The sequence below is a fragment of the Muntiacus reevesi genome, chromosome 21, assembly GCF_963930625.1.
Source record: "Muntiacus reevesi chromosome 21, mMunRee1.1, whole genome shotgun sequence".
NCBI classification, from domain to species: Eukaryota; Metazoa; Chordata; class Mammalia; order Artiodactyla; family Cervidae; genus Muntiacus; species Muntiacus reevesi.
In genome coordinates, this window is record NC_089269.1 from 10,127,769 (window position 1) to 10,143,530 (window position 15,762).

At 34.7% G+C, this 15,762-nt stretch overlaps 1 protein-coding gene across 5 annotated transcripts in view; it reads left to right on the plus strand.

Annotated features, from left to right (window-relative positions):
- Positions 1-15,762, plus strand: part of SENP7 (SUMO specific peptidase 7) — a 152,896-nt gene that overhangs the window by 111,811 nt on the left and 25,323 nt on the right. For 4 of the 5 annotated variants that reach the window (XM_065913549.1, XM_065913550.1, XM_065913551.1 and 1 more), the window contains 5 exons: positions 872-1,211; positions 2,036-2,193; positions 4,716-4,862; positions 10,870-10,903; positions 15,173-15,352. In XM_065913549.1, coding sequence (XP_065769621.1) covers positions 872-1,211; positions 2,036-2,193; positions 4,716-4,862; positions 10,870-10,903; positions 15,173-15,352 — 859 coding nt within the window. The remainder of the gene's footprint in view (positions 1-871; positions 1,212-2,035; positions 2,194-4,715; positions 4,863-10,869; positions 10,904-15,172; positions 15,353-15,762) is intronic. The other variant, XM_065913553.1, reaches the window with a different exon arrangement.

The following is a 15,762-nucleotide window of genomic DNA, read 5'->3' on the forward strand; positions in this document are numbered from 1 at the left end:
TATATGGTAATAGAGATGTGAGAGTTGGACTATAAAGAAAGCTGAGCACCGAAAAACTGATGCTTTTGAACTGTGGTGTTGGAGAAGACTCTTGAGAGTCCCTTGAATAGCAAGGAGATCCAACCAGTCCATCCTAAAGGAAATCAGTCCTGAGTATTCATTGGAAGGACTGATACAGAAGCTGAAACTCCAGTACTTTGGCCACCTAATGTGAAGAACTGACTCATTTGAAAAGATCCTGATGCTGGGAAATATTGAAGGTGGGAGGAGAAGGGGACAACAGAAGATGAGATGGTTGAATGGCATCACCGACTCAATGGCCATGTGTTTGAGTAGACTCTAGGAGTTGGTGATGGACAGGGAGGCCTGATGTAGTGCAGTCCATGGGGTCGCAAAGAGTCGGACACGACTGAGTGACTGAACTGAGACAGATGAAGACAGTAATTGATTTTCATAATTTTTCATATTGTTATCCTAAGTTTTTAATTTTTTTGCTTTTGTAACTAAAGTCACATAATGTCAAATGGCCTCTTTTGCAAAATAAAGCTGTAATAATTTTTTCTCTTATTTAAAGTTGACTTAGATTGTGGGAGACTTCTGAACCACTTGTAAATATGGGAGTTTCCCCTTCCCATCCTTTTAAAAAATATTTAAGCATCTGATTGGACAGACCCAAGTTTTGTATCTTTATAGTAATACTTGAGAGACTTTGGCAAGAGTAATGTAGTGTAATTGTGTACTTTTCTCATTCCTATAGTTATAGAAATGATATAGTATTTTTACCTTTATAGGGATTTAAACTTAAAAAAGATTGTTCATGTTAGCCAAATTTGAAAAGTGCTGATTTTCGTGTTCATTTATTTACGTTCAGAAAGAACAAGAAAATGACCCAGCGGTATTCACTGAGTTGGAAAAGTCAAGTGAAAACTATCTTGAGGATCCAAAACTGTTTGAAGAAGTTACACATGAATCCATAGAAAGTGATTTTGCTCAGCTACCCTCACTTTGTGATCAGGAGTTGGCTTTGAGTGCTTCTCCTCACATGCGCTCTGACTGTTCAACCATGGGGACTTTTGAGAGCTCTATTTCCTCTGATACTGTGGGGAGTTCTACCCTAGTTGTGAAGGATGAGAATGAATCGAACACAATAGAAAAACCTGTTTTAAGTGAACACAGTGAAGGGAACCCATCATTTATCTCTGCTGAACCAAGTAAGTAACTTGGGGATGATAAAAGCTATTCATTTTCTCTACTTTGCTTAGTTGTTTTATTTCTTCTGTTGAAGAAATTTTGCTGAGGCACTGTGTTGTTTATTACATCTGTATGGAATATATTACCTTCAGGAAAAAAAAAAAAGACTTGTGGTTTTGGGATGTCATTAATTTTGTAGTATTGATTTAGGTAAGGAATGGAGTACTTGGAAGCAGAAGTTAATTTTTTTTTTTTATTAGTGTACTCATCAGTATCTTATCAATAGTTTTTTTTTTTTTTGCACAAATCTTTAAGGACCATTATTGTCATTTTGATTGATTAAGCTGAAGTACAGAGAGTTTAAGTGCTATTTATTTATTGTCATTAATTTTGATTTTAATTTTCAAGTATTTAATACGATACAAAAAAGGTTCTAAAGAATATCTATTGACTAGTCTCCCACATTTTTCCTTAGCCATTCATTTCCTCCTCCTAGAAGAAACTAATGTAACAGGACTTAAAGTACAATTTAGAATGATGACATTAATACATTATTAGAATTAGAATCTGTTCCTAGGTTCTCCTAATGGCTTTATCTATTTTAAAATACCTTCTTCCTCCAGAGAGTAAGGTTGCAGGTAACTGCTGAACAATAGCACTCATGTGAAAACATTGTATGCCACTAGCATAAATCAGATAATGAATGATGGTCTACTTTCTAAACTGAATAAAGTTAGATTATTCAGTTCAGTGGAATTATTAAAGATATATTGCGTGAATTAGAAAATTCTTTTTATATGTGATTATTGTGACACTTTTAAAAAAATACATTTTTCCATTTTAGTTGTTGTTTCTAGTGATGAAGAAGGACCCACTGAACATAAAAGTTCAGAAATTCTTAAATTACAGCCTAAGCAGGATGATGCCATCTCTCATGAAAGTGAGAGTACTTCTGAACCAGTAGCGTCAGAACTACCATTGGTTACTTGTGAGTCTGTACAGGTAATTTATTTCTGTCTTCTCACAGATTAACAGTAAAATATACACTATTGGCTAATGACTATTTTTTTTTTGTTTCATCAAGCAGAATATTGTGTAAAACTTACATATTTGTTAGTTTAAATTCTGAGACAACTTTTGTATTAGTTTGAGGGAAGCATATAATTGTCTTTATTTTGAAGTGAAAGGCTAATGTCATTTTTCTTTTGGTCATTTTTATTTTTTCAATCTAAATATTCTGACTCAAATATTCTCTTTCTGGGTTCTCATTGGATGTTTAAGTACTTTACCAAAGCATTTTCTAGAATGAAATGTTTTCTAGTATTTGTGTAGTCTTGTAGTACAAGGGCTACTTGGAATTATTTCTTTTCCTCACATGCTGTTAAAACAGCATGAGGTAGAGGAAAGAATCTGACTTCTTGAGATATTCAGAGCTATGTTCAGATCTTGGATCTGCCATTTGGACAAGTCCCTTAACTTCTTTAAGCCTGTTTCCTTATATACTAAATGGGAATGATATCACCTGTTTCACAAAATTATTTTGAGTATTAAATGAAACAACATATGAAAGCGTTTAGAAAAGTGTCACGAACCTATCAGTTTGATAAGTCCTTTGTCTCTTCCTTCTTACAGAAGTGGAAGTGTGTGTTGGTTTAATGTCAGCCAGTGGTGTTTTTGACATACGTCTTAGAAGAGTATAGCTCTAAAGTAAGGTTCAAGTTATTTATTGTCAGTATTCATTCATATTATCAGCTTCTGATTTTCCTGTTTTAAAGAAATGATAGTCAGTCACTACCAGTGCAGAAATGGTTAACTTCTGTTAGTTGTTTTTGAATAATTCAAAGGCTGTTATTCTGTAGAGTGTGGTGAAGAATTTGCTCAGTTTAATGAAAACAGTCTGATAGGGTGATTATTGTTTCATGGGTGTTTCTGTTGCATTTGTTACTTCATACAGAAATCACCTCAGCAATTGTGTTCTGAATTTTTGTTAAAATGTAGCAATTGTTGCCCAACTGGGCCAGCAGCCTACTTGATAGCTTAGCTGTATTTGTAATTAAAACAGTATTGATAATGTGTTCAAAATTCTAAATGAATTGCAATTCCCTTGACAGCATGTAAATTGACAGTGCAGTATGAAATGATCATGTTAAACGAAAATTACATCCCTTGTAGAGCTGACAACATATGATCACAGCCAAGCAGCAAATAACATAGAGATCTACCAAGATCTGTAAGGCAGAATATACCTCTGCACCCTTCCTTGTTTCCAGTTTTAAATGAAATTGTTAGAAACATGGATTGACCATTTTTAAAAGGCAGTTAGTCTTTACCAATTGTGACACCCAATAAGGAATTTTTTATCACTCATCTTCTCAATTTATCACTTAAAACACATAGTTATTTGACTAGTTAGAACCATCTGTCGTTGATTAGATTCCCCCTTTTTTGCTTAAGGGATAAGAAGAGTACAGTGAGCAATAAAAGATGAGAATGATTTAAAAAAAAAAGATACATGGCATCATGAGCCATTACTCATTATTAAAAATAATGAGTAGTGTGCATGTTTGAGGTGAAGATTAATCAACATTTTCTAGAGGTAGGAGAGTGAATACCCATGCATAATTGCTCTAGTAGTGATTTATTTGGTCATTAGTGATGTTAAAGTTAAAGAGGCATAATGTGCAACAGCTAGGCAAATATGGAGTTGAAAAAGTCATCTGAAAGCATTGTAGAACTCAGAACAGATCATAGGAAATTGCTGTTATTGATACTGCCTGGTAATCTATTATAACTTAAAAGCAGAGTTGTGAATTTTTTGAGCAGAAGTGGAATGATTTTTGAGATTTTTGAGACAGTGCACATAGTAAATCATATAGATTTGATGTATCAGCATTTCTTAGGCAGTTATATCTCTTCTTGTGCACTAAGAATGCAATAGCTAAGAGCATCTTCTTGGTTTATAGAAGCAATTTTATATGCTTGAAATATCCCTTGACCTGCAGATAGAAAGCTGATTTGTTTTAGTTTTGCTTCTTACTACCAGTGTTATTTTAAGCAAGTCACTTAACCAGTCCAAACATCTATTAGCTCTACTTATGAAATGCATAAAGAAAAAAATAACTTGTCCTGTGGGGTTGTTGTGGTGACTAGAAGAGATATTTAAAAGCTCATGTTAAACTAAGCATTATATAAATCTTAATTTATTTTTATAGAGTTAAAAATAAACAAAGTCCATTAGGGAATACTGAATTTGAAATCATGAATTTGATACAGAGAAGGATGTATTTCTGCATTGTAGGTCCTATGGAATTAATTTAGGATTCAACTAGAGTAATTTTCTCAAAGTAAATCGTATACTTTTTAAGGGAAAAATCTAGATAACTGTATCTTGACAGTAAGAACAGTGTAAAATCCTTCACAAACTTATTAATGATAATTTAAAGAAGTATTTGACTTTAAAAAGCATTGTCAACATTTATATAATACTTAGCATTACATGCATTTTATAATTTTTTCATTGTTAGACTTCATCTGAATTATGTACATATAATCCTGTCATGGAAAACATTTCCTGTCTTGTACCTAAAAATGAGATGGATCTACAACTGGATTTTATATTTACTTCTGTTTATATTGGTAAAATAAAAGGAGCTTCTAAAGGTTGTGTTACAGTAAGTATATATTTTTTTCTTGAGTTTTGCTTCTTGGGCAAGGTCAATTTTCAGATTGCCTCTTTAGTGCAAATTAAAATGGAATTGGTATTAATTTTATATAGAACATTTTGAATATGTTGTTATATCTGTTTTGAAACATATCTTTAAATAAGAAATCTTGAAACCATAGAGGAATGCCCTAAAATCATCTCTCTAATCTGACTTCTGTAATGAAGATTAGGTATGAAAAGAATCATGTGCAGCACTGATATCCTTTGGGTTCTAAAACTTACTTGATGGTAAAGTAAATATTTATTTGGAGTATAATTGATAGCAAAAAGAGTGAATCTTATTTTATTAATTTAAGTTATTGTAAATTTGGAAAACTTAGCAGTGGCCACAGGACTAAAAAAGATCATTTTTCATTCCAATACCAAAGAAGGGCAATGCCAAAGATTGTTCAAATTACTGCACAATTGCTTTAATTGTACATACTAGCAAAGCAATGCTCAAAATCCTCCAAGCTAGGCTTCAACAGTGCATGAACCGAGAACTTCCAGATGTTCAAGCTGGATTTAGAAAAGGCAGAGGAACCAGAGATCAAATTGCCAACATCTGTTGGATCATAGAAAAAGCAAAAGAATTGTAGAGAAACATCGACTTCTGCTTTGTTGACTATGCTAAAGCCTTTGACTGTGTGGATCACAACAAACTGTGGAAAATTCTTAAGGGGATGGGAATACCAGACTACCTGACCTGCCTCCTGAGAAGCCTGTATGCAGGTCAGGAAGCAACAGTTAGAACCGGACTTGGAACAACAGACTGCTTCCACATCGGGAAAGGCGTCCGTCACGGCTGCGTGTTGTCACCTGCTTATTTCACTTAGTGCAGAGTTCTGCGCTTCGCTTAGTTGCTTAGTCGTGTCTGACTCTTTGTGGCCCCACGGACTGCAGCCCTCCTGGCTCCCCTGTGAAATACAGGGCTGGATGAAGCAAGAATCTTCTGGATTCAAACCGCTGGAATCGAAATTGGAATCAAGATTGCTGCGAGAAATATCAATAACCTCACATATGCAGATGGTACCACCCTTATGGCAGAAAGTGAAGAGGAATTAAAGAGCCTTTTGATGAAGGTGAAAGAGGAGAGTGAAAAAACTGGTTTACAATTCAGCATTAGAAAAACTAAGATCATGGCATCTGGCCCCATCACTTCATGGCAAATAGATGGGGAAACAGTGAGAGACTTTATTTTTTTGGGCTCCAAAATCACTGCAGATGGTGACTAGAGCCATGAAATAGAAAGATGCTTGCATGTTGGAAGAAAAGCTATGACAAACGTAGACAGCATATTAAAAAACAGACATTGCTTTGTCAACAAAGGTCCATATAGTCAAAACTATGGTTTTTCCAGTAGTCACGTATGGACGTGAGTGCTGAAGGCTGAGTGCTGAAGAACCGATGCTTTTGAACTGTGGTATTGGAGAAGACTCTTGAGAGTCCCTTGGACTGCAAGGAGATCAAACCGGTCAATTCTAAAGGAAATCAATCCTGAATATTCATTGGAAGGACTGATGTTGAAGCTGAAGCTTCGGTACTTTGGCCCCCTGATGCAAAGAACTGACTCAATAGAAAAGACCCTAGTGCTGGGAAAGATTGAAGACAGGAGGAGAAGGGAACGACAGAGGAAGAGATGGTTGGATGGCATCACCAACTCCATGAACGTAAGTTTGAGTAAGCTCTGGGAGATGGTGAAGGAGAGGGAAGCCTGGCACGCTGCTGTCTATGGGGTCACAAAGAGTTGGACGTGACTGAGTGTCTGAACGACAACAGAGTTCTCCAAATTCCTAAACTTGTTATTTCAGGATATCCAGGAATAGTTCCTCCTATTTTTCCCTTTTTTTTCAGTATTAATGCCTCACATTTTATGTGAAAGCCATACTGGATTTTGCTCAGTTCTCTTTATTGTCTCACTACTTTTCTACCTGTTAAATTATTTTAAGGCTTATCTTTCTCCTGTTCCAGAAAACCTTTCCTGATTTCTTCTTCCTAACCAGAATTAACTTCTCCTTTTACTGTGTACTTATAGCAGTTTGTTTGTACATCTGTTGTAAGATTTATTCTTTGTGTTTTTGTTTGTATTCTTGCCTAGATCTCTCTATTAGACTTTAAGCATCTTGTGATGAAGAGCCATACTTTTACTTCCGCTTATACTTTACATAAATGGCTCATTCTTAAATAGGCACTTATAAACATTAGTTGAATTGACCATATCAAATTATAATTCAAGTATTTTCCTAGAAGGTTTATCAGTATCTCACTGTGTTATAGATAGGGCAGGGAATATAAAAATGTTAAGACATGATCTCTGCTCTCCTCTGCCTGGAGCAGTCAGGGAACATGCCACAGAGAGGACAGCATATGATTTAAGACATGAAGTCGATGTTTACTTGGCGACCATGTACCATGTACTCTATTATCTCAGCAGAGTAAACACGTACAAGTTCTGGGAAGTACCCATAATAATGGTAGCTTATGATATAGTTAAAATTGCTTTGATTGGAAGCATCACAGCAAATTCTGTTTAAAATGTATCTTCTCTGATCACTAATTTTCAGATATTAATGCTTTTGTTATGCCTAAGATGATTTTTTTTTCTAAGATGATTTTTTAAATTACTTTAAGAAATTTTGTCCTCCAACTAATAAAAAAAAAAAAGAAATTTTGTTCACTTTTCCTTAATTTTCCCCCCTACTTTTTAGCTTTTTCATTTAAAATTCAGGTTTGACCAGTTTTTTCTGTAGAATTCTTTGTAATGGCCAAAAATTGGGTAACCTAAATATGTTATGGTAACTGATTAGCTAAGGGAGGATTATTTAATATAAATATTCCTCAGTGGGTTTTCATTAATTAATGTTTTAATTATGCTATTATACACTCAGGTAGACTTGTTATGGGCAAAAATCAAAACCAAGCAAAAAACTACAAATGAATAAAGTGAAAGTCACTCAGTTGTGTCCAACTCTTTGCCACCCCATGGACTGTACAGTCCTTGGAATTGTATAGGCCAGAATACTGGAGTGGGCGGCCTTTCCTTTCTCCAGGGGATCTTTCCAAACCAGGGATCAAACCCAGGCCTCTCACCGTGCAGGCGGATGGATTCTTTACCCATTGAGCCACCAGGGAAGCCCACAAATGAATAAAGGAACAATTTGAAGAGTACCTGTAATCTTGCTTATCCAGAGATAATTACTGTTAATTCTACATCATTCTATATTCTTCATATTAACTGTATACATTTAAAGCCAAAGGATGCAGCATTGTATATTGTTGTTTAGTTGATTCTTTTGTGACCCCATGGACTGTAGCCGGCCAGACTCCTTTACCCATGGGATTTCGCAGGGAAGAATACTGGAGTGGGTTGCCATTTCCTTCTCCAGGGGCTCTTCCTGACTCAGGGGCTGAACCTGCATCTCCTGCACTGGCAGGCGGGTTCTCTCTCGCTGAGCCACCAGAGCAGTCCATTCTGCATACTGTTTTCTAACTTACCCTAGTCACATTAAATTAATTCACCTACCTATTTTGGAATAATTGGATTGTCCTGAATTCCTGACTGTTGCACACTGCAGTTGTCCCCAGTGTTTTGCTATTACAAGTAATATAGGACTACAGATATTCAATAAATGTCATAAGCAGATCTTAAAAATTTGTCTCATGTCTATTGGAATGCAGACTTTAATTAAAACAAAAAATCTTAAATGTCTGATTATAGCAATGTGGTTTTGTAAATTAAAGTAAATATATGCAGGTAAAATATATGTGTGTGAAGAAAGGTTGAGAGGAATTCTTCAAAAATTAAAACAGTTATGTTACTATGGAGGGATTGTAGGAAGTTTTAAAGTTGAAAAATATAATGAGTAACATAAAACAGGAAAAGGGTAAAAGTCTTAAAAGTTTCAAGCTTTTCATAAGACAATATATATTCTTGTTCAGACAGAGTTTATCATACTCTATATAACTTATAGGTAAAGAACTTCTTACTATTGGAGAGGGGATAGTATATTAGAGAATTAAACTTAGTCATTTTCCAGATCTTTAATGAGTATCTGCTGGTTATTGTTATGGACACTGGAAATGCTGTTCTCTGTCATGACAGTTACAGTTGGGCTGCACTGGAGAAATACCTGTAGTGGGAAACTCTTATATAAGTTAGAGCCATTATTTTAGAGTGGTACATTTAAGTTATTATCGCCTTTTTTTTTCTTTTTTAGTGTTGAGAATGCTTCAGTAGAAAATGCTGCACACTTAATTTTTTAGGTCTTTGTTAATAATAGGAAAAATGTTTATTAAGTGTATATTATATTAAAAAAACTATACTGGCTGTTGTTAAAAGTTACAAAAAAATCTCTTATGTTCAGCTTTATTTTTAAGTTTAAATAGATATGGTATGATTTCAGAGAACTTGGGGTTACCTTATTGCCACAAAAACATCTTTCTGATTTCTTAACTAGGGATTCCGTTTTTTGCTGCATACAGGGCTTTGGCTTTGGGAAGGTTGCATATTGGCTTAGTCATCGAAAAAGGCGAAATGAGTATGTAATTATTGCCAAGTTGAAAGTTTTGATAGGACAAGGTTGCTTATGGTGGGAGAATGAAACAATAATCTAGAAAGCAGCAGCCAGATATATAGATGCAGTACTTCTAATTCATAATTTCATAGTAATGACTGTAAAATCTTAATAGCAAACACTTCTTATATTCATTTTCTGTAGCTCATTGTTTACAGTTGCTAAGATATATTTTAGGAGATTAACGACCCAGTGAAATATGTCAGAAAGAATTTAGCAAGGGGTATATACACGAAATATACAGCAGTTATAGGAAAGTGACATAGTAATAAGATGTATTTGACTAAATCAGAGTAGATAACATACCGAATCAGATGCTAGAGTCTAATGATAATAGCTCCTCTTGATTAAGGTTCTGACCTAAAGCTGAGAGGTTCAGTAAGTTGCCTAAGTTTACCTACTTACTGTTTATAAAAAGTAGTAGGGATAAGAGAGGCAACATTTGAACCCCATTTGTCCTTTTCCTCAAATTTTGCTTTAGTGGCTAACTTACACTATGATATGTGAGTTTCATATTTGGGGAACTACAGCATGAAAAGAATTTTAAATTAGAAAAAAATAAGAGTCATAGTAAACCTGCGGTTTCACCAAGCACTGTTTGCTACTTATTTGGAACTTTGTTGGTAGTTAATTTAGGTACTCATGTACCAAGACCATTTTTAATTTTGTTTTCTGCTCACAGACTATATCCCTGATTTGGTCAAGAGTTTCATAAATGTATTGATCAAAAGGGAAACCTAACCAAGTAACAAATCAATAGGCATGAATTAATTTGACTGACTTGAAGGGACCTCTATTTTAGATGGTACACGTAAGATTTAGGTGCTCCACAGCTCTTGAAAGTTTATTATAAAATCAACAATTAAGGAGATCAGATATATACAAAAGATACCTAGAGAAAATTTAGTGTCTTGGCACAGATGTAGTGGAATGAGCAGGAACCTTGCTGAATCCTCAATCAGAAGGAAATTTATAACATGAAACAAAGAAAAATGAATGCTGGGAATGTCAGCAAGGATAAGAATCAAATTCTGCTTTGTAGTTAATTAACCAAAATCACTGATACTCTGAGGTCTCTTGGCAGTTTCTTTTGGACTCTATCTTATTTCTTCCTTATATATTCTGGAAATATTTTGAAAATATATTAAGTATAGTCTTACTGGTTTTATAAACGAGCATATTGAGAATTAAATTCCTTGCACAGGGTTCTTAAATTTCTGTAAAACTGAGTCTTCACAGTGAAATATCTTCTTAGTTTATTGAGGAAAAGACTTATGACTTTTAGTACATAGACTTTGATTACCTACTTGTGGTTTAAAGAAGAAAAATTTTTTTGAAAAATTTGAATAGTAACACATTTCAGGTGGTAACTCCTGTTTTGCTTTTTTGTTTTTTCTTTAGTTCACAACAAAGTATATTAAGATCCCATTTCAAGGTAAGCTATCATTGTCTTATGACCTCTTTTCACTGTCATTTTGAGTATAAAATAACTGGTCAGCAAAAATTCGGAAGTATTTCTGCAACTAGTTTTTCATACTTTTTTCCACTGTAGAATTTGCGTAAATGTAAGATTAATAATGTGTTTCAACCTAACACTATTTTAGTAGCTTCCAAAGGAGTTAAAATATTTTGTAACACTTAAAATGGTATATTATTTTAATCACTTCAAGTAATATTAAGGGATAAGAAAAATAGTTTTTATAGTGAGAGTTTTGATATATAAAAATGGATGAAAATATAAGTAAAGAATGAAGAAAATTTTTAGTGTTGCACACAACCATGTAAATGGCTTTGCATAGGGATTGAGAGAGAGCATTTATACCATTTGTTATCTAATAGATTAGATGAAGTACCTGTGGATTAGAAAAAGTAGATAAAGTACACTTTTATCTAATGGATTAGATAAAATACAAAGTAGATTAGAAAATGTACCTGTGATTTGTGGAGACTGAGTTTTCTCATTCTCTTCCCAAGTAAAAACCTTTCAGAATAAACAACACCAAGAGAACAAATAATAAGCAACAGAGAACAGTCTCTCTAGAGAATAAATTATGAAAAGAATGAGCAAGAAAAGTATATACAGATAGACTTCAGAAATGAACTGGGGAAGAAGAATCCTGGGTTCCAAGACTGAAGACGAGATTGAAGTAACTTTAGCTGGACTCCCCCCATATGCCTGTGTACAGAATCCACAACTATGTGTTATAATAATAAATCTAATGATTAGGAAGCTACTATAAGTAGTAAGAATGTATAAGGCACATGTAATATATAAGAATACGTATATGTGTGTGTGTGTATATACACCCGGATATTTTTAATTAGGAAATTTTAATAAGTTATTATGGAACAATGTAACACTAGCTATTTAGGAGAAACAAAGACCTGTGGTTCAAAAGAAGATTTCATAAAAGATAGTGCTGTAATCTGTAGATAAACATCTGTGCAACAGAGCCACCTCTCAAATTCTTTTTTAAAAATAAAGATATAAATGACATGCAACATATTAATTTCAGGTATACAGCATGGGAGAAGATATTTGAAAATCATATATTTGATAAAGGGTTCATATCCAAAATATATAAAGAATGCATACAGTTCAACATCAGTGAAACAAGCAACCTGATTAAAAAGTGGGCAGAGGACCTGAACAGACATTTTTCCAAAGACATACAAATACATGAAAAGATGCTCAACATCACTGATTGTCAGTGAAATGCAAATCCAAACCACAGCAAGATAACCGCCTCACGCTGGTCAGAATGGCCATCATCACAATGACGGCTAATAACAAGTGTTGCAAAGTGTTAGTTACTCAGTCATGTTTGATTCTTTTTTTGCAACCCCATGGACTGTAGCTTGCCAAACTCCTCTGTCCATGAGATTCTCCAGGCAAGAGTACTGGAGAGGGTTGCCACTCCCTTCTCCAGGGGATCTTCCTGACCCAGGGATCAAGCCTGGGTCTCCTGCATTGCAGGCAGATTCTTTACCGTTTGAGCCACCAGGGAAGCCAAGTGTTGGAAAGGATGCAGAGAAAAGGGAAACCCCTCTTGCACTGTTGGGATACATTCAGAGTGTAAATTGATGCAGCCATTATGGAAAATAGTTATGGAGGTTGGTAAAAAAATTAAAAATAGAACTGTGTGACCCAGAAATTTCACTTCAGGATATTTACCCTAAGAAAACAAAACACTATTTTGAAAAAGTACATGCACCCCTAGTATTCACTGCAGCATTGGTTATTCACAGTAGCCAAGCAAGCATATGTGGAAGCAACCTAAGTGTCTGTTGATAGATGAATGGATAAAGAAGATGCAAGATATGTGGATCACTGCTCAACCATTGTAAAATGAAGTCTTGCCATTTGTGACACCATGGGTGGACCAAGTGGGTACTATGCTTAGCAAAATGAGGCGGACAAAAACAAATACTGTATGATCTCACTTGTATGTGGAATCCAAAAATTGTTTTAAAACAAATGGGAAGCACACTCATATATAAAGAGAACAAGCAGCTAGTTGCCAGAGAGGAGAGTGATGGGGAGCTGGGCAAAATTTAGTGAATAAGGCAAAATGAATTTATTTAAAATAAATAAGCCCCAGAAATATAATCTTCAATATAAGGAATATGGTCAGTAATATTATAAACTTTATAGGGAGACAGATGGTTAAATTTATTATGGTAATCATTTCATAATGTATGCAAATATCAAATCACTATGTTGTATCCTGAAACTGACATTATATTATATGTCAACTATATTTCAATTAAAAAAAAAAAAGACATGCACACAAAAAAGGAGCCAGTATGTAGTAAAAGAAGAGGGGAGGTAGGTTAGAATAAGACATGACAGGATAGGAAGAGAGCAAGTCAGGCAGGCATGCATATGGGCAGGCACAGAAGAGAAATAGAAATCCAGAAAGGGAACAAGGAAAAAACCTGAAGAAATGGAATAATGGAAAAAGAATAGCGGAAGGAAGGAGGAAATGTGAAAGAAATAAAAAAGGAATAGAATGGCTATCTTGGAAAACACAAAGATGACAAGTTAATGAGTATTTGAATGCTTGTTGTAAAATCCCTTTCAAACTTTAACGTTCATCTGGATTACCTGTTTATTTCTTGTTTATTTATTTTTCTTGAAGTGCTGATTTTGATTCTATATATCCAGTGTGGGGCCTGAATTCTGTATTTCCAATTGCCTCCCCACCTGTGGCAATGTTGCAAGCTGAGGATGTTGCATTTTGAGTAGCACTGTGCCAGGAAAAACCAGGCGGAGGAGTAGTAAGAGATTTATTTCAGATAGGTAACAGTCTTGGGTTTGTACTTAACTGATATTTGTATTCCTAGTTCAGCTACTTGTTTTCTCAAAGTTGGACCAGATGACCTCGGGACGTCTTTACACCAGTTTTGTTTGTTTCTTTGAGTTAAAAAATAAGATCCCTCGAGGAGATTCTTTTCACTAAATGAAAGGGAGAAAGTGTTAATTCAGAGTGATTACCTTGAAATTTTGAGAGGTAAAACCTGGAAAAATTGTAAGAGATTTCATCCTAGAAATTGCCTGGTTGCTTTGTGGTTAGGATTCTGGGCTTTCACTGCCGTTCAATTCAGTTCAGTCCAGTCGTCAGTCGTGTCCGACTCTTTGTGACCCCATAGACTGCAGCGTGCCCGGCTTCCCTGTTCCTCACCAACTCCCGAGGCTTGTTCACTCATGTCCATTGAGTCAGTGATGCCATCCAACCATCTCTTCCTCTGTCGTCCCCTCCTCCTCCTGCCTTCAATCTTTCTTGGCATCAGGGTCTTTTCCAGTGAGTCAGTTCTTTGCATCAGGTGGCCAAATGATTGGAGCTTCAGCTTCAGCCCTTCCAATGAATATTCAGGACTGATTTCCCATAGGATTGACTGGTTTGAACTCCTTGTAGTCCAAGGGGTTCTCAAGAGTCTTCTCCACCACCACAGTTCTTTGGTGCTCAGCTTTCTTTATAGTCCAACTCTCACATCCATACATAACCACTGGAAAAACCATGGTTTTGACTAAACGGACCTTTGTTGGCAAAGTAATGTTTCTGCTTTTTAATATTGCTGTCTAGGTTGGTTATAGCCTTTTCTTCCAAGGAGTAAGTGTCTTTTAATTTCTTAAGTAAATTTTTTAATAAAAATAATTTAATTTTACTGCCGTAGTCCAGGTTTAGTCCCTGATGGGGGAATTGAGATCCTGCAAACTGTGGTGCCTCCAAAAAAAAGTTATGCTAGACCCTTCAGAAGCTCATATTACTCTTGAGAATCTTTGGATAAATGTTTTAGGAGAAGGAAAATAGGCGTTAAGTGGCTTATGATAACATTTGGAATTTTGGTTGATAGTATTGACCAAAATAGAATTATATAATTTTCTCAGTTACACTGTGCTTAGTTAGCTGCATTGATAAGATAGTCTGAGATCATATAGTGGTGAGAGGTCAACTTCCTACTTTTTTTTATTATTTAATAATTATTTAGCCCTTTCTAATTTATATGATCTTTTTTACTCTAATAATAATGTTTAGGTATTTCAGCCAAGTTTACGGAAATGTGCTATAAATAATATTTTTGAAAAACTTCGCATATAATTCTTTTTGAAAAATATATTGTTAAAGAAGAGTCATACAGTGCATGTGCTGTATTCCCAAACAGATTAACTTATTACCTTGTTATCTTTTACTTGTTTCAGTGTCTGTGCACGAGATTTCATTGCTAGTGGATACAACACATTTAAAGAGGTTTGGATTATGGAAAAATAAAGATGATGATCCCAGTAAAAGAAGTCATGCTATCCTCTTTCTTTGGGTCTCTTCAAGTTATCTTCAGGAGATTCAGACCCAACTGGAAAACTCTGTATTAAGCCAGCAATGTGAGTATAAAAAGATTTCTTTTAAATGTCAAGATTATTTGAGAACTCCTATAAAATAATTTTCCTCTAAAATAATTTAGTAGAATGTAATTATTTCATTGAATTGAAATTAAGTTCACTGAATTAAAAATAATTTATCCCTTGATATTATTTAAGATAAATTACTTTATTCATAATTTCTCCTTACAATTTTACTCAGCCAATTAAAATTATATTCTAAAATAAAAGGAGTACCTTACCTTTTAGTCAGTTGACATCCTCGACTGCCTGTCTTAAGAGTTCTTGCCCTTATTTCATAATGAATTATGACAGAACTAATCAGTGGCAAAGTTAAATAAAATACAGAAGTCTTTATCTTCAAGATTTTCTTTAGTTTCTAAAAAAGAAAACTTGGTATACTTACTTATGTA